Here is a 24,650-nt window from a genome sequence, read left to right on the forward strand (position 1 = left end):
ATATCTCTGCTTCCATTTAGAATAGATGTTTTTATGCTACATATATAATATTGTTGAAAAGGTAAATTGTCTTCTTAAATATTGTGGGGCTCATGTCAATTTTGGCAGGCTTTAGACCCCCTTCCCGAGAGTGTCTAAAAACAAGGAAAATTATTTTTTAAAGAAAAAAGCCAGTTCCATAAGCCAAATGTTTCACTTGTGGCTGTTAGTTTGTTGGTTTGTCAGCAAGATTCTACCAAATCTACAGAACACATTTCCAAAATCATAAGGTTGACGCGAACCAGAGCAACCCTGATGTGGATCAAGACCCATTAAAGGTGAAGGACTCCATGAAGGTCTAAGACACTTGTGTCAAACTCAAGGCCCGGGGGCCAAATGTGGCCCTCCACATCATTTTATGTGGCCTGCGAGAGCATTAAAGGTCAGATTGTCTAAAAATAAATAGGTCAAAAGCGTGCTTTGACCAAAGCCACATTTCCCCAAATGCAGTAATTCAGCCCATTTTAATACTGACAAAAACGCTTTCAACAAATTTAACGTCCCAACTTGTGTTTGATGTTATTGTTCTTTATTCATTGATAGTTTGATCCCTGATTGATGGAGTTCTGTGGGTTTAATAACCTAACAAATTAAAAACATTTATGTTATAACAGAGAAACAAACAAAAATAGTCTCTTTGGTTTTTTCAGTTCAACTGTAATATTAGTAACTTGAATAAGTAATAAATTCAGTTATTTAACACTAAGGAGTAGTTACATTTATTTGACATGAAATTAAGTTACATTTAGTTACATTTATTAGTTATATCTGGCCCTTTGATTACAGCTGCTATGCTGATGTGGCCCTCAGTGAAAACGTGACACCCCTGGTCTAAGACATTGACCAGAAAGAACCCGGTGAAGGTAAAGGTGTCACTCAGATTGTCCAACACATCGTTTTCCAGCTGTGGACGCTAGGGGGCAGCAGAACCCCGGTAACGTCCTGACAGCCGGAAACAGAAGAGAGCGACCGGAAGTAGACCCAGAACAACAATCCGAGCGAACATGGCTGCTGACAGTGATGTAAGTGAGTCTCTTCGAAGCATTTACAGTTAAAGAGTGTGTTTGCAGGAATAAACGCGATGAATGAATGTGTGTGTGTCCACCAGCCCGAGTCGGACGTGTTTGAGATCACAGACTTCACCACCGCGTCCGAGTGGGAACGGTAAGCCCGTCCGGTCAGCCGGACCGACACGGTGTCGTTAGAGGGAGGAAACCTCCCAGCCTGTCGGCAGCTTCCTCCAGCCGCTGGTGATGAGTGTCCTGTGTGGAAACTCCAGGATGTATTCCTGCATTTACCTTCTAACTGGATAATGTCCTCATTAATAATGACAATACAGTAAAAATGTTGGAGGACATGGACACATCAGCACCAGCTGGAGCACAGTGGACTGGATATCCATTTAATAACTCTTTCATGTTAGGCTACTGTTATTATTGTGTTATTATTATTATTATTATTATTATCATTATTGCATTGTTGCGTTAATTTTAGTTGTTTTTATTGTCGTAGTAATTAAATTGTGATGTTTTTTATGAAGATGAACTATGGACCAATCAGAAATGTGTATGTGTTCACTTTATCTTTTAATACGTGGGACTGTCATGTTCATGTCATGTTCATCTTTTTGGTTGTTTTGCAAATCCATCCATTTGTGTGATGTGTGTATTTATTACTTATTTTACATTGTGAGCCTAATTTTTATTTTAAAGTTCTGGACCTAGTCAGTTAGCTCCCTGTTTACGGTAATATCAGTGCCTGACCCTGATACCACGACTGCACATGTGTGTCAAGGACAGAAAGGTAGAAGCAGCCGTGGAAAATGGCCCCTAAACTATTAAATTAATAGTCAATGATTTTAATAGTCAACATAATCGTGACTAGTCGACTAACCGTGGCAGCTCAGGCAGATAGGGTCACGTCTCAGCTGGATAGCAGCTCGCTACCAACATCCTCAGGTGAGGTTATCGACACAGTAACTGGACCATGATAAAGTATTAGAGATTAGAAGTAGAGGAGCTCAGCGTGTGATGAGAAGCCCCCACAGGTTTTGTTTATACCAGCATAAGTGTGGGAGGGCCAGTGCCAATCCTAACTGTAAGACCCTACTCTTAAGAACTGAGAGGGTGTTTTCAGTTCATCCTGTGGCTGCAAGCCTAACTCATGTTGTCTGGTTGAAGGTTTGTGTCCAGAGTTGAGGAAGTCCTTAATGACTGGAAGCTGATTGGGAATGCTGCAGGAAGGTTGCCTCCCAAAAAGGTATTGTGCTCTCTCCAAGCCTTACATACTGCATATTGAGCTTATGGATTCATCCCCTTGACTATGATCCGGCATTATTTAAACACAGGGTGTATACACCAGTGGCACCTGGGAGGAGAAGACTCAAGATATTCATTTTGCTGACTTCAAGTTCTGCATAACTCACCACTACTTGAAACAAGCGTGTGAGGATCATGATGAGAAGGAAGAGCGTGAGGAAGGTAACTTCTTGTCTGAATTTATGTATTAACTTTGACATTTTTACTGGATTAACTATGTTTGGGGACATTTACAACATCTATGACATTCATCAAAATTAGCTGCAAGTGATGTCATCAATACTTTCCACATTAATGATTGTTTCATGGCCTGCGTCCAATCGTCCGTTCAACAGAATGATAATTTTGTGATGGTTCTGTGCTCCAGTCCATCCTATGACCTGTTACACAGCAGCAGCAGCCCTCCTCTGTTAATGATAGTACAATTAGTTAGCAGTGTTAACTAATGAAAACAATCCACCCACACATTTATATCACTCCTCCATTCATTGTCATGTTTGACACAACTTCTGATCTTGTGTCCAGATGCTTTCCCTTTGGCGATGCAAGACCTCCTGTGTATGAACAATGATTTTCCTGCCCGGGCTCACTGCCTGGTGAGATGGTGAGTTCACAGTGGTCACGCAAAGAGAAAACAAAAGGTTTCATATTCAAACCTGAAACTATGTGTGTTGTTTGGGAGTTGGTGTTATCCATCAGTATTCTACTGTAACTTTGACAGGTATGGTTTACGAGAGTTCGTGGTCATTGTCCCCGGAACAAACTGTGAGGCGATCATCAGTGAGTCCAAATGCAGTCTGCTTCTCAGCTCCATCTCCATTTCTCTGGCCAACAGTGGCTGGTGAGTCAAACTGGGCAGTGATCATCATGTTCTCTGAATGTGGAAAAGAGGAACATAAGTGATCATCTCTCTCTGTACACAGTGATCCCTCGTTATTCGCGGTTAATGCATTCAAGGAACCACAGGCGAATAACAAATCTCGCGATATAGCGACAAATTATTTTATTATTTACGGTAATTTAAATGTTTATGAACCCTCCCCACTGATATTAAACCACCTTCTATCTGTATTACCTTTAAAACACTCTGATAGACTGTTTAAAGCAATTTTGTGTCTCACGGAGGTCCAAGACTCACGGAACGTAGCGCACTTCCGTGAGACACAAAAGTGCTTTAAACAGTCTATCAGAGTGTGGGAAAAGATAATACAGATAGAAGGTGGTTTAATATCAGTATGGGGAGGGTCCATAAACGTAAATAATGTTTAATAAATGTCACTACAGTCTATCACAGAATTCGTTATTCGCTTGTGGTTCCTGGAACGCCTTAACCGCGTGTAACGAGGGCACACTGTATATCTTTTGTTTGATGAGTAAAAAATGTAAATTTTTGTTGTTTATTTGCAAGGAAGTCTGTTCGTTTTCCAGAAGGAGATAAAAACAAGACTGGACATTAATGTGCCAAAATTTGATTTGCAAACATTTTAAATAAAGAGCTGATTTTTTTAATTGAGTGTCCTAATTTTTTCATGACTGTACACATTGACTTCACCATACTAATGCCGGCTCCTTTGTTTCTTTGGTTTTTAGCCAAGTACCCATATTTGTACAGATCCAGCAAAAGTGGAGGCGTATGTATGCTGGGGAGTGCCAGGGACCAGGTGTACGCACTGACTTTGAGATGGTCCACCTTCGAAAAGTGCCAAACCAGTACAATCACTTATCTGGTCTGCTTGACATCTTCAAATCTAAGATGGTAAGTACCTCAAAGGGGAAAGTTCAAACAATCGCCAAAGAGATTCTCCATGTTGGCGTGTTGAATTGGTTTGTATTTCTGTGTGTCCCTGGAAGCGCTATTGTTAACCTTAACAGCAGGTTTAACCTTAAAATTCTTCAAATGTTATCTTTAATACACACAAATGCTTTGGGGACACTGCACATTCTATATAAAAGAAAATGGAAAAAGTCATCAAATTTGATAATATTTTACAGAAGATTAAGAAATATACTGTTCAAAAAATTGCAGAATTGACACGATCATTTACAAACTCAAAACTGTACTGAATAAGTGAAGAAATACATGAAGATTCAACTTTCCTTAGAATCATAAACTAATATGTAATGCCATAACCACAGTTTCTGGTAACTGCTTCACATCTGTGGTACATGGAGTCGACCAACTTCTGGCAACGGGAACTTTAGCCCAGGTCAATTGTACTATGTTCCACAAGTCCTCTGCGTTTATTGGTTTTGCCTCATGAGCAGCACTTTTTTGTGTCAACCCACAAGTTTTCTATTGGATTGAGGTCTAAACATCCCCATATCATGATGCTGACACCATCGTACTTCATTGTCTTCACATGAACTTTGGATTGAATTCAGTGTACCGGGGTTGCCTGACATACTGACTGTGGCCCTTAGACCCCAAAAAGTAAAATTTTACTCTCATCAGTCCACAAAATATTACACCATGTCTTTTTAGGCCAGTCGATTTGTTCTTTGGCAAATTGTAACCGCTTCAGCAGATGTCTGTTTTTTAATAATGCGACTTTGCGGGGGCTTCATGCTGGTAACTTGGCTTCATATATACGCCGTCCGATTGTTACAGGACTCACAGGAAGCCTTTGAGCTTCTCTGATCCTCCTGGAGCTTATCATTGGCCGAGCCCATTTTGGTTATCCTCCAATCCATTTTAAATAGTTGTTTTTCCTCTTTATTCCTCACCTTTCTGGTTTTGGCTGTTATTTTAAAGCATTTGATATCATTTTAGATGAACGGTCTATCATTTTTTGCACTTTCGCGCATATAAATGATCTGTCGCGGCTGGCCATCCAAGCCTCCCACTCACGTTGGAGGGCCGCTTTAAATGCACGATTCACACTGATGTCAAGTGGCTGCAAAAACTTGGTTGTAGCTCCAGAAATCACAGGTGGAGTTAAGTTTGTTCTCTTGATGGCTCTCATACAGTTCAAAACAAGCAATGCTTTGTTCCAGTGAAAAAATCCTCCTGGGTGCTTGTTGTAGCACTCCGTCAGTCATTGAATTTAGTTACAGTAACTTTAACGACTATGCCTTTCGGGAATGTTTTCTTTTGTTTTGTCATATTCATCCGTTTAAAAACCACCATCGGTGGAAGCTTTTGTCTGGATGCAGCTCCAAAGACATGTGAAATGTGTTCTGTCATGGTTTGTGTTCACCATAAGGGAGGATTTACCTGCCTTGTTTACAGTTCCAGTTAGAGGCAGGTCAAACCTTAAAGGTATTTCATCCATATTAAAGATGTTGGTCCGACCCAATTTTCTGTTATTTTTGATTCCATAAATTTGTGGAAGTTTGCAACTTTTTCCTCGTAGTTCGGAGGGAGTTGCTGACAGACATCGGCCCTGAAGAACAGATCTTTTCGTCTGATAAATCTAAAACATCATGACACCTTTACAATACATATTTTGCTGGCGAGAGCTTTAGTTTCAGTCGGATCTGCACGGTGGATACTCCTCCGCCCTCTAGAGAGTCCTAGAGAACCTCTTCTAGTTCTGCTTTTGTGACCTCTGAAAGCCTTTGTTGTTTTTTTACATTGAATCAGAAAAGTGTTATCTTTAATACACGGAAGTGCTCTGCGTTTTGTGAGTCACGGAACACAGTGATACGGTATCACGTGACTAACTACTAAAAATCCGCAATGTAGTACAGCCGTGCATCTTGACGAGTAATACTCCTGTATGCAAATACACAAGGATTAATACATTCTTGAAGTACTGGGGATGGTTGCTTTCAGTTTGGCCTGAAGACTAGTTAATTTGACATGTGTTTTTTCGACTTGTGGTGTCTACTGGAACCAGATAACATCATAAACCTATATGAATTTAAAAAATATAAGCATTAATAAGTAGAGCAAATAAAATACAATTTCTCTGTAAATTGATAAGACAAGGGACGTCCATGTTGAAGATAAAATAAACTGCCAACAACAATAAGAGTTCATGATAAAGTGCTTCAACAGATGCACTCGTACATCAGAAAATTGTTTTTCAATGTCAGGTTTCCAAATCGTATGACGAGACAAAATGGTAGTATGGATTTAAATTACAAACTAAGGTCACCCTGGTGTTATCAGTGTTAGAATGAGACAGATGCTATGACAATTTTTGTAGACTGTTTCACTCAGAGTTCAGTTTGCACTATTTTTCTATTTTTACCAAGTAAACATGGTATTTGTTGATCCCAGACTCTTAAGACTCTGAAGAATGACGGCACTAATCATAATCATATTTGTGGTCGCACTCAGTCTTATCAGAAAAAGGAAAGTATGATTTGTATTAAATGAGACCTAGAAGAAAATTCTTCATTCCATGCCTTTTCAGCCGCACAAAAGTCATACATTTCTGGAAAAATGTCACAGGAACTATATCTAATACCCCTTGTGTTGGATAGCTTGACCTCACTGGGGTATTTATCTTCAGTTTGATGACACCGAGATATTCATCATGACCATATTTGAGTAGAACTTAAGTAAATTTGTTGTAATTGTTTTCCCTTTTAGTCTGGAAACCTGTCTCCTCTGCCTCCAATCAACATCGCCATCCGTTTTACTTACATTCTCCAGGACTGGCAGCAGTATTCATGGCCACAGCAACCTCCTGGTAGGACATGCAAAACAGACGATATTCATTTTTTAAAAATTTACCTCAGGCTGTAATTTCACCGCAGGGCTCTTAAGCATTCAAGATAAGCATGCAAACATGGCATCCCACAATTTTTAAAAATATGAATATTCTGGGTCTATTGTGTGAAAGTCATTTATTCCAATCTTGGTGGAAGGAAATGGTGGAAATCATCCATGATTAAGTATAACACAATTTAGTCTACAGCATATGCATGCTGATTTTTTTTTTTAATTTTACACTTTGTACATCATAAAACAGAGACTAACATTATCTTTGCATTAAACTCTGTCAGTAATCAGACTAATAATATTTTATGGATCCTAGACAGGGAGGTTGCTTTTTGTTAGAATTGCACTGCTCCAGACAAAATCATAAAAATCACAGAATAAGAAAAAAAATTACAATAAAGAACTAAAAATGAACTAGGAATAAATAAGAGAATACATTAGAGAATATCACAGTCCTGGAACATTCGCGAAAAATGAAATTCAGCAATATAGCGATCAATCCTGAGCCATATTGATAGATTGACATGTCCACCCGGATAAGGGCGTGGTCATCCCCGAGGTGGAGTTCAGGCTAAGGTAGCAGTGTGTAGTAATATAGATGTAATAGGTTCACTGATGTGCAGTTGTTGCTCTAATATAATGTGTATTGTTTCGCTTTCAAACAGACTTCGACACACTCCTTGGAGGAGAGGTGGGAGGCGTGGAGTTTGGAAAACTTCCATTCGGAGCCTGTGAAGAGCCAATCAGGTAAAGCCATTGTTATTCAGATGACAGAAATTGTTCAAAAAATTTAGCATATAGCATGTACCTACTAAAATCAAAATTAATTTCCAAGTAGCAACCGTCTCCAAAACTGTGATTCCACTGAGATCATCAAGGAGTTTTTTTTATTGTTTTTCTGTTTCTAAATACATTTCTCCCACAATCCCATGGTCCTTGGTTAACACCACAATCCCCATATTGATCCCAGGTGCCGATGTGTTGTATTTTACCAATAAAATATTTTTAAAAATGTAATTACCTGTACCACTTTTTTCTGAACAGTGCCTGTAAAACAACACTGTCATCTCCAGTCTCACTGCTGCAGCTCTGTTTCCTACTTCAACAGCCAGATTGATTTCCTTTACTGTAAAAGCTGCATCATATACGTGGCTTTCTTCACCTGTTTTCCATCATAATGGCTGTGTATGACGTGCAAAATGTTCAAAACAAACTGTAATGGTGTCTTTCTCCTCGTATTATCTCTTCCACCCATCCACTTAATCCACTTACTATTTAACGAGTGTGGGAAATAAAATCTTCTTGTCTGTTTTTGGCTGTTTTAGTGAGCTTCATCTTGCAACCACTTGGCCTCAGCTGACAGAAGGCATAGTTGTGGATAATGACGTCTACAGGTAAGACGGCTCTGGTTTGTTGTGTTTTTTTGGGTTGTTTCTCTGGTCGAAACCTCAGACCAGGTCTGTGTTTCCCAGTTTTGTTAAAACAGAGAAATGTGCTGCAATGGCACTCAGAATTAAAGTTGTAATCAGCACTGAACTCACACATCATAAAATATTTTACGATTGTCAAATATAACATATTATGTGACTTCAGATTTATCAGAACTAGTGATAACCTCAGTATTTTGCTTCTGACCACAGGTTCTGCCTGCTTTCTTGTTTTTTTTTACATACTCATCTGCTTATTTGCACTGAATTAGCTGACTCTAACATCATCTTACATCTAAAATCAAGTATTCATTAAGTTATGAATTGGTTATTATTTAAAATGTGATTTTTGGATCTGAATCTCTTTCTGGACTAAACAGAATGGTTTACCTCAGCTAAGTTAATCCAGTAAATGACACTGTTTTGTCTCAACTACCTAGTTTTGACAGTATGATCATTATGAGATGCCCACCTTAAAAAGGTCCTTTCTAACAACATTCAAGGCATAATAAAGCCAGAAAAGTGATCCTGAATTCATATCCTGACCTGAACTGACCTCAAAATAGAAAATAACTTCAAAAAATGTATTTTTGTTGACAACATTTTGAGATAATCACACAAAAGGTGGTCAATGGATTTCAACACGACATATCCACAATCAAAATGCCTGTCCTCAGGATTAAAGAAAATGAAAATATGTTGATGCATTTGACAGTGTGAACCAATAACAGACCATGATTTAACTATTTGATCTTACTTCTTTCCCTGGCAGTGACTTGGACCCTCTCCAAGCTCCTCACTGGTCTGTTCGAGTTCGGGCAGCTGAAAATCCTCAGTGTTTACTAGGTGAGATATGTTTTATTACCCAAATGGCATTTTCAGACACTACCAAGAGTGTCAGAAGACAAGGAAAATATGTGAAAATGTTTCAGTTGATTTATTTTTTCTAGATGTATTTAATCAATATCTTGGAACATACAGTTTAACTTTCTATACATCCTTTTTATTAATACTTTGACCTGGTGGTTGTCATACAGTCAGACCCAATTTCTTCCAATCTAGGTGACATCCTGTCAGAGTTCTTCAAACTCTGCTCTAGGAATGAATCTACAGAAGAGGTTCTCGGGCGAAGATTGGCTGAAGAAGATGGAAAAGGTCTGGTTACCTTTGCATTCCATGGGTTAGGCTTAGTCTTACATAAAGCCTCTTAAAGTCCTACGACTGCTGTTTCCTCTGTACCATAGAACTAATTTCATTATGTAATATAATAACTGTTTTGTTTTTCCCCTGCAGAAAATAGTGACATCAGCACTGCTTTATCCAAGCTGACAGAACCAGCAGCAACAGTGCCAATATCCAAACTTTCTGTCTCCAATATGGTGCACAGCGCCCGAAAGCATATCCGCCGCCACCGACACATTAATGAGTCACCTCTCAACACCAGCATACTCAATTCTGTTCTACTGGTAAGAGTTATTAATGTTACTTCACAGGTTAAAGTATTTCTTTACCTTTTTTCCCAGAAATATTGCTTTCACTGCAGTCGTTTTCTTATTTTCATCAGAACTTTGTAACATTTGGAAGATTACTGGATTCTCTCCACCACATCTGTCTTTGAGTCATTCTTGACGCTTATCAAGATGCTTGCCTCGGTCACATGACGACCTTCTTAAAGCAACAGCTGCGGCCGCTAACACAGAATACATTAGTGATAAATTGAAACTCCAGAGCTTGTAAAACCAACAAATGGCACTCTTCCAGCATCAAACGCCTCAAACTTCGATTCATCTGCAAAAAAAGAAGTGATTTCCTTTCATGTGCAGCTGCACATACAAACATAGAAGATGGTCAATGTATAGTTTTTATTACTCTTTCGGCAGAAACACAGACCTTTGTTACTTTTAGTGTTATGTTTACATGAAGGTCTCACTAAGGCTCTGTGAATAAATCAAGGCCTTTTCTTTGTTTCAGAAAATGGACAGCCCAACACGAACAGCCATGTGTGCACATACACACATACACATAGACAGGTGTGAATAAATGGCAATAAAAGAAGAAGGTTTTCGAAATTCTGCAATGTAATTGTTCGTTTTCCTGATTTACATATTGCTAAGTGAGCAAACAGAAAATCTACATAAGATTTATATTTGGTGTGACCACCCTTAGGCTTAACAAGAACATGAATTTTTTGAGGTACACAATATTTTTTGCCATAAATGTATGTATTTACATATGAGTACATTTGTTTGTCTGGGATCGATAGAGAGAAAGGAATATAAATATATGAACATATATATGTGGGTGAAGTGAAAAAGAATTTCCCCAAGAGGGACGAATAAAGGACTGATTATTATTATTATTATGTCTGTTTATGGCAATATATTGTTTTTGTACTTAAAATAATTGAACTGGACTATTGTTTTCTGTCTCAGTATCTCTTCCCAGATGCTGCTGTGGAGAAATCATCAGAGAACAGAAAGACTATAGCTGCACAGTTCAATGCCTTTGGGAAAGCTGAACAAGATAACAGTTGCGATGACGTATGTTTGTCCTCTTTACATCATGTTGTGACTATCTAAGTCAGTTTTTGTCAGAAAGGAGAAAGCAGGATTCTGTGTGACACACTCAGTCCAAGGATGAAACACGAAGACATTACTGCCATTTTGGATGTTTATTTTACCCTTTCAATAAATTGTGCAGATTGTGGTCATATTCAAAACACGTAATCCAGTCAGCTGTTCTTGGCTTCCTACAGGAGACACAACTTGGTGACAGGCCTTTCCAGACAGTTTTGACTAAGGAATCGTAAATGCAGCATTCCTTGTTATAAACTGCAGGAAATATCAAAACTACAATATTTGCAATCATGACAACTTACAAACATTGGAAAATAGTAAATATCAGAAAACAACACTTAATGTAAAGAGTAAGGTTTCTTTTAGATCTGGCATGTTAATTATATATTTCATATACTGTACATTATATATATATATATATATATATAATGTACAGTATATGAAATATATAATTAACATATATATATATATATATATATATATATATATATATATATATATGTGAGAGAGAGGTGTGTGTGTTTTTGCCTATTAGAGAAACAACTCTGTGAAGCAACACCTTTTGTTTGTTTTTGTTTTAGCCAAATACATCAATGATTATCTGCTTTACCTAACAATGTGATCACCTTAGTCCTTCATGACCAGGAGTTGTCTTTTTGAAGTATTTCATCTCATTTTGTTCTTGTTCTGAATGAAACTTAACCGAAACGTGTTTAACCATTGATCTCCCTGCTTTCTTTCCCCCTGTACGTAGAACTTGTTTCTTCAGCTGAAGTCAGCTCCTACTGACAGTCTGACCTACCGGCTGGCTCTGTGTGTGTGTCTGGTCAACTATAACTACGGCGGGCTGCGGGCTGTTGCCCACCTCTGGCAGGAGTTTGTCCTGGAGTTGCGCTACCGTTTTGAAAACAACTACCTCATCTATGGGTGGGCATGACGTACACCTGGACAATTCTTTAACTTGTTTGAAAAGGAAGTTGGCAAAGCACATGAGATACTTTTGCAATGAGCTGGCATCTGGTCGAGGGTGTACCCCACATAATCACTTACTGTATCAAAGGACTTACAAGATCTGACAGGGAAATTCTTCCTGGTTATTGAGAGTTGCTAAATCTCTGAAGAATTATTAACACATTGTGATGAATCATTTCTCTTTAATACTTATTGGGATGGAGAGCAGTGTAACTGACAATTGTGACAGCATTTAGTCTTATAAACCCATTCAAGCCCATCCGAATGACAGATTTACATTTTACTCTGATGTTAATCCCTGGCTTCCTGGAGGGATTATCTGATTTTATTACCTCCTGTGAAATGACCTTTTCAGGGTCAGTAACTTGCTCCTCCTGTATAAACAACCCTTCACCTCAAAACGTTGTAAATACAATGTCAAACCCCCAAGGCACATTGTCTCCCAAAACATTAATACAAACATTTTCTCTCAGATCCCAAATTAATATTACACGTATTTAGAATATGAGAACGGTGACCGAATCAATAAAGTAATATTAAAGTCCTGCATTGTCATCTTTTTTTCCTCATGCTTCTCCACATGTAGACTGCCTGGTGGACCTCCTGATCTCCGCTGTTGTCTCTTGCATCAGAAGATCCAGGTAGCGCATTTTATGCAATGCTCCTCTGTGTCTATATGGGAACCAGTAGGTAAGGTGTCATAAATGTGGCCAAAGTAGGCGGGCTGTATGCATAGAGAACTGACACATGATTAGTAACACATTGCCTTTTGGAGGAATACAGGTTTTTCCGCACTATAAGGTGCACCTAAAAGCCTTTAATTTTATCAAAAACCGACAGTGCGCCTTAAAATCCAGTACGCCGTATATATGAAAAAATGTTTCAGAATGAGCCATTCATTGAAGGCACGTCTTATAATTCGGTGCGTCTGATAGTCTGGAACACACTGTACTCATTGGCACTGGAAATTGAGGTCAAGATTGGGATTTTTAGTGATTTGTTTGGAAGATGATGTCAAGATAGAAGAATATCACAGCTGTTTACATTCATCCAGATTCAAGTTTTTAAACATGTACAACAGAACAGCTTTCTGAATATATGCAGTATGTATAGGCATCAGCATTTTGATCTGTTGTAATTCAATTATAACTCTGATTATTTCTGTTTTTGAATGTGTGTATGTAGCATTAAGAGTACTGGATATATTTTGCTATGTTACAGGAAGAGAAATTAAGTTTCCTGATTGTTTTCATACTCCTCGTTGAAACCATGACAATGTGTTACCGTGACCTGATCGGTTTTATCCGATATACACATGTGGAACCAGACTTTCCGCTGTAATATGAACAGGACCTTGTCATTTCAAACTTGTGATTTTAAATGAAAACAGAGAGAGAGAGAACAACAATGATACTGAATTCTTTTGAAAGTGATCAGGTTGTGAGATCTCTCCCTTCCTATCGTCAGTAATTCAAAAAGCAGCATTACTAAATGAGCCATGATGCAGTGTGTAAAAAAGTAGTTAACTTTTCCCTCCTGTCAGTGAACAGCTCAGGTCATCACATGTTCATTCTTTGAGAATTGTAATCTTTATGAGTAAATCTACAAGAAATAGGGATGAGAATGTGTAATCCGTGTCATGATTCTCGTACAGATGCTGAACTGCTGCATTGAGAGAAGAAGACTGCGAGATGAAGCTCGCAAGGCACAGGACGGATACAGAGAACGTAAGGTTTCCACAGGCCGCCAAAGTGTCCAAACCACACCGGAGTCTTCTGCAGGAATACCAAGTGTCTCCCCATCAACAAGGGAGGTGTCTCCTGGGAAATCATGGGACTCTTGGAGTGACAGTGAGGAGGAATTCTTTGAGTGTCTGAGTGACCAGGGAGAGATGGAGGCTCCTAATCCTGGGAGGGAAAAGGATAGTATTAAAAATAAAGCAGAGGGAAGGCTGCACCCCCACAACAACCTGACCCTACTCAACTCCTCGGAGCCGCTGTACATCCCTGTCACACAGGTCAGGAGCCTTTTGATTTTTATTTCATTTTATCAATTTTTTAAATTTATTTATTTATTTATGGCGCAATCACAATAAAGAGATGAATCCAGAAATAGTTTTTTTCTGTGTTTTTCATCATTTTGACAAGTAACTCTAAAGCCGAACCGATTTTCGTTGAGTCTGTGTAAGAGTGGGGCATGGTTTGATTTTCACCGTGGTGTACCATCTTATCAGTTGTTGCTATTGATTGCGTAATGGAGGGATTTTTAAAAACGGTTGCAGAGCAAGATTAGAATCAAAATGTGCTCTATTCTACGCAGTTATGTACAGGTATTTTGAAATTCAATATAATATGTGGTTCAATAGTTAAAAACATAGCAAATTGATATATTTCAAATTTACAACCTCTCTGGACTCAATAGTCATGTATCAGTCAATCAATCAATGATGCATTATAGACCATCAATTATGTTGATGATGATGTGTGTTTGTGTGTTTTATAGGAACCTGCTCCCATGACAGAGGATCTACTGGAGGAGCAGTCAGAAGTTCTGGCCAAACTGGGCACAACAGCAGAGGGGAGCCACCTGCGTGCCCGGATGCAGAGCGCCTGTTTGCTGTCCGACATGGAGTCCTTTAAGGTGAGCCACACATTAAATTCATACATACAATGTATTTGTTGAACAATAGCAGCTGAAGTCCTGAAGCTGAAGTTTCTGTGGGCGTTTGCTTGTATGTACCTTGTTCTCATATCTCTTCTAAGTGTCAAATCTTCACTGTAGTGGTTTGTCTATCTATCTTTTAGCAGGATTACATCATTATCATTACTGTTCAGATCTGGAAAAGAGTTTTAAAATACACAATAAACAGATATATACAGTATAAACAGATATGTATAATAAGATAGTAAATATATAAAAAGACTCTAGAAACTATAAACTATACCTAAGATTCAGGAGGAACACGATCCTGTGTAAAAGTCCTTCATGTCAGTTTGAGCTGAAAACCGTTTTCTGTTCTCTCCTCAGGCAGCCAACCCCGGCTGTGTTCTGGAAGACTTTGTTCGCTGGTACTCACCTAGAGATTATGTGTTGGAGGAGGCAGTTGGTGACGAAGGAAACCCAGTAAAAGGCCAGCTGAGTAGCAGGATGAAGATTCCTGGCAATATGTGGGTGGAGGCTTGGGAAACAGCTCGAGTTATACCTGCACACCGCCAGAGAAGGCTCTTCGATGACACCAAGGAGGCCGAAAAAGTCAGGGCAAAATCTTTAGAGCTGAAATGAAGTCACTGGATTAATTAAATGTATATTCCATAATCATCTGGTTTTATGGGATATGCAGTTGAACTAAGCCTGAGCCCCCACTGTCTTATCAGGTTCTGCACTATTTGGCAGTACAGAAACCTGCAGACCTGACCCGACACCTCCTGCCCTGTGTACTCCACGCTGCCATTCTGAAGTTAAAGGAGGAGGGTGAGTCAAGATTTATTTATCCTCACACTGAAGCTAAGGGCTGAGGTGACGTTTTCTAAATGTAATATACTTTATTAATTATCGTAAGAAAACTACGTGAATTAATAAAGTATTGCATTGCGGAAAAAGGTAGCATAGATTTTTTATTTTTTTATTTTAAGTATGTAAAGCTTGTGTCCCAGGGATACACGTTATCTGATGATCGTGCATCCCTGTCAGAAAATGTGCGGCCAAGACGCAAGGACACACACTAACGAGAACTCTGGGCATGCAGTGGAGGGGGAGGTAGAGCGGCAGGCAGCTCCTTTGTGATTCGCCCTAACTAGCAACTTATAAGGGGAATGGTGCCTTGCTCAAGGGCGCCTCGTCAGTGCTCAGCTTTTACTTATTTAAACTTGTATCTCCTTCCTCTGTGTCCCCTCATTGCCATCTTAATAGAGTCAGTAGAAGACATCCCAGCAGTAAAAAGAAACATTAAACAAGCTGCATGTCAAGCCAGCAAGCTGCTGTATCCCCCCATCCAGGACTACAAGAAGATAGAGGTCAGTGAACTTCTCCACATGTCTGTTCTTGTCAGTGGTGAGAAACATTTCTACTGTTAATAGAGACCACAACAGCAACTTTCTGCCGAAAAGTGAGCTGAGAAAGAGAAATGTGAAGGAACTGAAGGCCAGTTTTCAGGACAGGGGTCTTTTTTCTCACAGCCAATTTCAAAAGCGAAAGCTTCCACCTGGGTGGGGTCTCACCCACCTCAGCGTTAAGAACAAGAAGTCCTTCCAAGACGTTAACTATGGTAAAAGAAGCATTCATTGCAACACCTGACTCAATAAATTAATAAAAAGTTAAGGCTTTAGATGCAACATTTCTCCTCAAAGCGGCAGCGTCATGATTTGGCAGACTTTCAGAATTTGGCATCGGAGCGAGAGATGCAAGGGAAGGCCTGTGTCTGTCAGAGTTTGACAAAACTTTTCAAGAATTTTCTGTGCTGAAGCCAATCACTACGTTCATGTGCTATCCTTTTTGGGAAGGTGCTGATGTTGATTGGCTCGCATGAAAAATTACAGCCCTGTTTCTCTTGAACTCTTCTGGTGTGGAAAATGAGATTTTGACTCTACAAGTTGAAATTCATCCAAAGTCCAGAGCTCATGAAGAGTTCTGGAGCTTACAGAAGAACTTACCCCAACATGAGAACATGCACTACCTCCTTGACTGTTTTATTCAGCATATTTATATGAGTCAGCCTTTTCCCACATTAAGTCCAAATACTGTTCCTGATGATCATTTGAAGTGTGTTTGACGCGGCCTGTCAGCAGCTACTGACTGGACTGTGTGTCCCCGGCTGATTCCATTCAGTGAAAGTCATCAGTGTAAAGGACATGACAAAAAATGTACATAATTCTGTTGTGTTATGCAATATGGGATCATGTGGTTATGCAAGGTACATCACTGTGAGTATAAAGACTTCTCAATATATTTATAAATACATATATTTTTTGTATTTTTGTAGTAGGTAGATCATTTTGACTTGGGTATTGTATAAGAAGCTCTCATGCTGAAAAAGTGTGAACTACTCTGCACTATGCTGTCCTCAGTAGCACTCAGTCAAAATGAGAAGGTGTGTTTTAACCAGTACAGTTCAAGTCTGTTGTAAGATGGGTGCTAGAAACAGTAGCGCGTCATCAGCATGTTGATTAGTTCAGCACGGTGAAGCTCTTAGAGAACAAATACTTAATCCTGGCACATACAAGTTTACACTCTCAGGCCTTGAAATGAACTGTTTTTCCTGGTAACACTGGTGCTCCCAAATTTAGAAGTTAGTAGCACCAGCAATGACTTTAGGAGCACCTACCCAAAAGCAAGGCGTACAGACAATATATGTAACATGACATGTATTTTATTCACAGAACCATCAACTCTTTAGTAAACATGTTAGTAACATTAGTTGGGTCTCCTGGCTCTCAGTCCCTCTCATCCACCTTTTAACTGAAGGCCCAGCAACAAAGTCCTCCTCAGGAGGACCCTCTACACCAGGGGTATTCAATTAAAAGTCACGGAGGTCCTCTTAGTAAAAGGTCCGAACCCAAGTCCAGTTTGTGTCTTACAGCCGGTCACTATATCCACATTATCATCTATTATCAATCTTCAATGCAGGATATGTTTAAGTGAGGTCACAGCTAGCTCTTTGACCTCACCATTAATAAAAGTAGACCCAGGAAAATAATTTTTAAGCCTTTATGTTAGACTGAAGAACACACAAACCTCAGAATTACAAGTGCAAACAGAGCTGAATAATCTTTTCTCTCATAAATTAAAGACGTCCCAGCCTAAAGAACGGAAGGACGACACTTCAAGTAAAAAAACATGAACATGTTCAGAAAGCATGAAGAAAAACTGGATCTTTCAGGGGGAAAATGTAAACAGAACTTTCTTCATGAGAGAAAGGGGCGTGTGGTCTGACAGTCATCTACATGTACACAAGGTGTACCTGTGTACACCTTGTGGTGGTCACCTGGTGATGGTCACCTGGTGGTGGTCACCTGGTGGTGGTCACCTGGTGGTAGTCACCTGGTGGTGGTCACCTGGTGGTTGTCACCTGGTGGTGGTCACCTGGTGGTGGTCACCTGGTGGTAGTCACCTGGTGGTGGTCACCTGGTGGTTGTCACCTGGTGGTGGTCACCTGGTGGTTGTCACCTGGTGGTGGTCACCTGGTGGTGGTCACCTGGTGGTTGTCACCTGGTGGTTGTCACCTGGTGGTAGTCACCTGGTGGTGGTCACCTGGTGGTAGTCACCTGGTGGTGGTCACCTGGTGGTGGTCACCTGGTGGTGGTCACCTGGTGGTAGTCACCTGGTGGTAGTCACCTGGTGGTGGTCACCTGGTGGTGGTCTGTATAATGTTGGTGACAGAGACCAGTGGACTTGATCAGCATCTCTTATTGCTGCATGTATGTCCTCTCCCCTTGTGTGTGTTTCATAGAAGAGTTACACTCAGTAAAGAGGTTCTTATCTTTGTGAAGGAACCTGACACACACACATAGACACACACACACAGACACACACACACACACACACACACACACAGACACACACACACACACACACACACACACACACACACACACACACACACACACACACGGTGCTCTCTGAATAGCTGCATCAAGCTGTTAATATTTCTGATGTTCTGCTTGTGTTGAAGCTGACATCAGGAGTTTTTCCACACATCTCATCTCTTTTCCCCCAAACAAAATCTCAAAAACAGCTTTTAAGCTCTTCTTCACAACTGCCCCATCACTAAAAGATGTTTCTGTTGCCCCAAACTCCACCATGCCTTTAGTGAACATCCGTTTGCATTTTTCTGGGTCATTTTGCCCTCAGCTCGGACTTCAGGGGATCATTCTGCGCAAAAGATCCGTGCTTTGTTTCGTAGTGGCGCTTCATGTTATTAATTAATTAATTCATGCTACGTGTTCAGACTATGTGAGGTAATATAGTTTTAAACTACCTGACAGAAGAATAAACAAATTTCTCCGTCCACTCATTGTTAACCAGCGGTTTTCCTCGTTCACCTCCTTCCTTTGGAGCTCTGCTGTCTCCCTTCCTCTGTGCTCCTGTAGCGGTAAACTCACAGCGGTAGAGAGCTGTCTCACTTCCTGGTACGCTGACAGCTCAGGGTAGACAAACGATCTGATTGGCTGAACTGAGTGGAGCTATTACCGTATTAACTGGAGGAGCAGCGCCCGCCGTCTGTAGCTGTGAACTGCAAGGAAAAATGCGCCAAGAAAATCTACTCTGGTGAATTTATCATGGAGTGGTCACGGGACGGGACAGAACCATCACGTGGTCCGGATCCGGACTGCGGTCCACCATTTGGTGACCCCTGTTCTATGGAGAGAGAGAAAGAGCGAGAGAGAAGGAAAAAAAAGGCGCACCAGATTTTTTCTAGTCGCACCGGTGCTCCCAAATATATTTAATAGTCACTGATAAAAATTTGGGCGCATATGCGACCAAATTGATCGCAATTTCGAGCCCTGACTTTACTACTTGTCTTGGATTGTTAGCATACTTCATTTCAGCTTCTTCCTGCTAATCTTGTGATGTATGTTTGACATTTTTCTACCTGTAGGATTTTATTAACCAGCTGATGGCCATGGAGACATTCATCACTCAAGCCCGTTCACTTAAAACTAAGTTTGCTGTTTGTGAGGGTGAGAAGGGAGAAGGCGCAGAAGAGCTGCAGAAGTAAGATGGTTTTATTGGAACAAACATCATTAATAAAACAGCCTTGTTGCAAATGCAAAAATTAGGCTTTGCGAATGCATGTCTTTACTTGTTTTAGCGTAGTTAAAGTTGTACTCCATATGTGCAAACCATTTCCACTGAGCTGCCTGTTAAGGATAGTAGAAGATGCAGCCTCCATTCTATTGTGACCACTTTAACTATCATCTGCTGCTGGACTCATATTGGATGTGTTCATCCAGATTTGTGAGCTCCCTCCTTGAAGAGACAGAGGTGGTGGTGATCGGAGCTGGACAGGGGCCTGCTGGCAGCATCATTCACAGGCTTTTTGTCAGCGCTCAACGGGTACGTAGTTTTTTTGTAGTCTGGCTATGCAGAGGGCCTGACGCAGCAGTTCAAATACAATAATCCCTCGTTATTCACGGTTAATGCGTTCCAGGACCACCTGAAAAAACAAAATTCCACGACATAGGTCAGGTCAGTCTATTTCTGAATAAAAAGACTATTAAAAACATATAAATCTGCAGTTTAGTAGGCCACATTCTATGCACCTCATCCGGCCAGAACTGAAAGAGTCCTGAGATCTAATCATAGTGATGTGTTCCATGATGACCAGGTCTTAGACGTAGCTTTATGTTGGTCCGGAATCATGAAGCAAAGCAAGTTCAATTGCTCCTCATCAGAGTCTAACTTGGGTCAGGGGGGGGCAAATAGCCCAGGCACCCCCCCCCCCCCTTGCAGCAAGAACACCCAGGAAACAGAACCCATAGACCCAGGCATAAAAAACAGGCCCAGAGTCCAGGAAGCCCCACAACCAGCACTGCTGGAGTTTCATGTACCACCTAGGACCTGAAAGGCAGAAACATGACCTTCAAATGACCCGATGACCACGATCACCAGAAGGGGATTAGTGATTCTTCTTTTTAACATTTGGTCATTAGAAAAGACAAAAAATTACATGTGTGATATGATAAAAGATACTAATTTTATTTTGAAATAGTTTGGAATTGGGCACTTGACTTTATATTGTAATGTTCACGAAGACCACAGACGGGTGGGGGTTTTAACAATGAGGTTAATATATTGCTCTTTTCATTGATAAAGAATACAGTTGAATCAATTAACCTTTCACTAAATTCACTATGAAAATCTAAGCTTGAAGTAGCCTGAATGTGTTTTTAGGTTAAACAGCATCTTCTGTTAGTGATGTCTGACCTTCTGTCCACCTTCAGGCTGCTCACCTGACCCAGCTAGAAGAAGACTTGAGCCCTGACAGGAAGCTGACTGGAGGAAGTCACAAAGTGTCGGACTTTCCTCCACCGGCTGGCAGAGAAGTTCTTGTGCGTACGTGTGTCCCTCGGCCTGCACCGTACTCCAAAGCTCTGCCTCAGCGGCTGTTCTGTGTGATGATGAGGGAGGAGTTCAGGCTGGCGGGGGCCTTCTCTTCAGACACGTCCTTCTTCTGATATTCCTGTTGTATATATTGAATCGGATTGCTATGAATTGACACACCTGGACTCTGCTATGAAAAAAAATCATGTTTCTCTTGTTGATTCTCTTCTGTTTCTTTTACGTCAGTGTGACTGCTTGTTAGCATAAAAATCAGTATTTCATGCTTCCATCACTATGTTGTGGTGCAGAATGAGGATTTCTGCTCCCACTCAACACGCTGACATCATGATGTGCAAATGGCCTTTTGTTAATAGATTATGGGTGTAAATGATATCAAAAGGACATTTTTTTAATATGTGGATGTGAAGTATGATTAAAATTTAAAGAAGGGCTTCACCCCAGATTGTTTTATCTGTCTACTAAAAGCAGTAGACAGAGACAAGAAATTTCAGTGATTGTGCCCAGTGAATGGGTGACATGCTGTAGCGTTACCATGGAGGCAGCCATACTGACGGGATGAAATATCAACTGATAAACATCTGGTTCACCAGTGAGCACAGAGCTCTAGAAGCCTACTTTGCCTACTTTGGTTGAAAATAGAATCTCATTTTGGAAGTAAAAAACCTTAATGCTGCAGAGGCCTTTGTTGGCTCTCCTGAGAGTACGTTGGCTTCAATGAAAATTTATTTTAATACTATGTTAACCAATAGTAATGCTCTGTATATCATTTGTGATGTGAGCTATTTATGTTTAACACATGTAGAAATCTAATTGGAATAATTGATAATGTCATCCTAAACAAAGTGTATGTCTGATGTTTAATGGAAATAATATTCATATTTGTGCATTTTGGTGGCAACAAGTCCTTGTTTGAATCCACACGGGACTTTTCTGTGGAGCATTGGTATTTTATTCCTGTGTGGATTCTACATCTCGCTTCCACGACCAGAAGCATACAATGGAGGTGAAAGTTTGACCTCAGCTGTTGAACGATTATCTGTGCTCATGTAATAAAACAAACCCAAGACTGGTACATTGTGCTTCATACCAATCGTCGCACAGCATGTCTAGCTTTGTATTCATGGTAGTAGCCGCAGACAGGATGCAGATGCATTTTCCATCACAAGACGTTTGGCTGTGCATTTCAGAAGTGCATTCACCTATGAACCTTCACAGGTGTTGTAAAGTACATATTTACGTAGCCAGTCGTATGCTTAGCTTAGGAGACACTATATGGAGTAAGATGGGCAGTTTTTTGAGAAAATATATTCTGTTTGACATGAAGTATGAATGTAGTTTGTATTACGTTTCCCCTCTGTTGAAAAGAACAAGTTCAAATAAAACAAAGCATAATCAATTTAAGCTAAAACTAAAACACAAAAGACAAAACCAGGAAAGCAAAGAGCAGCAGGTGGACTTACAAAAAGCAAAGTAACAATTAGAATTTTTTAACTTCTGCTTTGGTATAGTTTGCTGACACCCTACTCACCACCCAAGGAGCCCTGAAGGACAGCAGGAAGCAGAGAGAGGCAGGAGGGGGTCAGCTTCTCCTAATTAAAGGGGGGGAACCACCTTCCTGGTAAGATGAGTGCTCACCGCTACACGGGAGAAATCTGCGAACAGGAGTCTGGATGGTGTCTTTGCCTGTTGCAGGTGTTTATGTATCGTGTCTATGATGAATACTTAAGCGTCATACACATCCCTGCCAGTGCAGTAAGCATACTGAAGCGGGTCCATCCGAGTGACATTAGCTATGAGGATGTGCTGTTAAACCCTCTCCATAGCTTTCATTACCAGGGACGTGGGAGCTACAGGCCTGAGGTGGTTGAGATGCTTATGGTGGTTTTATGGCGGACAAGACCAGCCACCACGAGAACGGAAGAAGTCTCTTGGATGAGAGGCGAAATGTCTTCAGGAAATTTCAAGATTTAAACAGCTTTGTAAAACCATGACCTGGATAACTGAGAACCTACACAGACCTCTATTACTCCTCTTCTCCGACCTCCAACCTCTCTCTCTCTCTCCGCTAGTCTCCATTCATGCCCCAGTAATTACATTTTACTGACTCGATTTCTTCCCCGGAGTTTCTGTGTTCTATGTCCTCACAGGTTTTCTCAGGTTCACCCCTCATCTTTCCCTCCACTGTGGACCTGCTCCTCTAATCCCACTAGCATCACCCCTCATTTATCCATTGGCAACAGTCCTGCTTCTTTCTTTTCTCTATTGCCATCATGCATTCATCTGTGCAGCTGTAATAAGTGTTTTTTATACAACCAACTAGATTGTTGGGAACTGCTATAGAAGACAACAAACCAGGAGTCGGTGAACACAGCCTGACAAAGGAAAGTGTCAGGTGTCTTATGTGACAGAACAGTCTCTGCTAGAATGAAGGGCAAAGTTTAGAAGACAGTGATGAGGCCAACCACGATAGACGGATTAGAGACAGTGGTGAGGACAGCCATGATGGATTAGAGACAGTGATGCTTAAAAGAAAACAGAAAGTCGAGCTCAGGGTGGAGGAAATGAACATGTTGAGGTTCTCTAGGAGAGACCAGGTTGGATCAGAAATGAGTTCATCAGAGGAACAAACAAGGTGAGAAGTTCTGGAGACAAAGTTAGAGAGATGGTGAATGTGATGGTTTGGACACGTTCAGAGGAGCGAGGGTGAGGATGTTGGTAAAAGGCTGATGAGGAAGGAGGGCAAGAGGACGACCAGAGAGAAGGTGGATGGATGTAGTGTAGAAGACATGAGGGCACTTGTTGTTTGAGAGGAGCATGCAAAAAATAGGCTGCCATGGAAAAGGATGTCATGATGTGGCGACCCCTAATGGGACAAGAACAAGATGATTTTTTTTGTGGATTTTTAAAAGCATGTTTATTCACAAAAAACAAATTACAAAATAATAACATTCACACAAAATCCAAGAGATCCACGCAAAAAGGAATTTACATCGAAAAACAAATAGTGTTGGGAAAATAATCCTAGACGGTGGAGGGATCGGCATCATCTGAACTTGAAAGACCTGTACAATAAAAATCTATGGAAGTCAGTTGCTGTGGGGTGAGTCGGCTCCTCCTGCTTCTCAGGAGGCTTTTGATGAGCCTCACTGTGGTCACACCCACAGTAGAGGATAGAGCAGCAGCGCCATACAGGATGGGTCCACAGATCTCCACCACACATCCAACAGTGGAGATTTTAGCCGTGATGAACTTGAACTCCACTGATGTTCCTGTAATAGCTCTTACATAAAAAAGTCCTCCTCTGACAGCAGATTCAGTTAAATCCAATAGTGTGATTTAAAATCTTGTGGATTAAAGACCCCAGATTCCAAAAACATTTTCTTTTAGTCTGTTGTTTCTCAGGTCCATTAAAAAACAAAGCTCATTTAAAATTAATTAACAGTCTTAGTTATTTCAGGTTTTCCTTTGAATAGTTGCAACATTGCTACATCCATCAAGATGTTTTTGTTAATATGTTTATAATAATTTAATGTACAGTTTTGTTTATGATGATGGTACAAACTATAACAATAACAGTAATATCAAT

The 24,650-nt window shown here is 40.4% G+C and overlaps 1 protein-coding gene and 1 long non-coding RNA gene across 2 annotated transcripts; one reads left to right on the plus strand and one right to left on the minus strand.

Annotated features, from left to right (window-relative positions):
- Nucleotides 1–1,015: 1,015 nt before the first annotated feature.
- Nucleotides 1,016–22,162, plus strand: rab3gap1 (RAB3 GTPase activating protein subunit 1). The gene is made up of 24 exons (XM_068305165.1): nt 1,016–1,061; nt 1,148–1,203; nt 2,220–2,298; nt 2,387–2,519; nt 2,883–2,961; nt 3,079–3,198; nt 3,948–4,113; nt 6,898–6,997; nt 7,695–7,776; nt 8,355–8,423; nt 9,229–9,302; nt 9,519–9,611; nt 9,750–9,922; nt 10,889–10,996; nt 11,787–11,959; nt 12,591–12,645; nt 13,659–14,021; nt 14,507–14,644; nt 15,032–15,256; nt 15,379–15,475; nt 15,914–16,017; nt 19,599–19,714; nt 19,954–20,056; nt 20,944–22,162. The coding sequence occupies exons 1-24, from the start codon at nt 1,044–1,046 to the stop codon at nt 21,175–21,177; spliced, it is 2,958 nt and encodes a 985-aa protein (XP_068161266.1). The 5' UTR covers nt 1,016–1,043; the 3' UTR covers nt 21,178–22,162.
- On the minus strand, nt 3,100–10,075 carry LOC137588224 (uncharacterized). Its single transcript, XR_011034034.1, has 3 exons — nt 9,968–10,075; nt 6,952–6,994; nt 3,100–3,231 (listed from the first exon to the last, which is right to left on the minus strand). It is a non-coding gene; the product is annotated as an uncharacterized lncRNA (long non-coding RNA).
- Nucleotides 22,163–24,650: the final 2,488 nt, after the last annotated feature.

Source organism: Antennarius striatus, chromosome 21 (genome assembly GCF_040054535.1).
Source record: "Antennarius striatus isolate MH-2024 chromosome 21, ASM4005453v1, whole genome shotgun sequence".
Taxonomy (NCBI): Eukaryota; Metazoa; Chordata; class Actinopteri; order Lophiiformes; family Antennariidae; genus Antennarius; species Antennarius striatus.

Coding starts and splice junctions, on each gene's coding strand:
- rab3gap1 (XM_068305165.1), top strand. Junction 1,204..2,219: donor ACCGCGTCCGAGTGGGAACG/GTAAGCCCGTCC, acceptor GTCTGGTTGAAG/GTTTGTGTCCAGAGTTGAGG. Junction 12,646..13,658: donor TCTTGCATCAGAAGATCCAG/GTAGCGCATTTT, acceptor ATTCTCGTACAG/ATGCTGAACTGCTGCATTGA.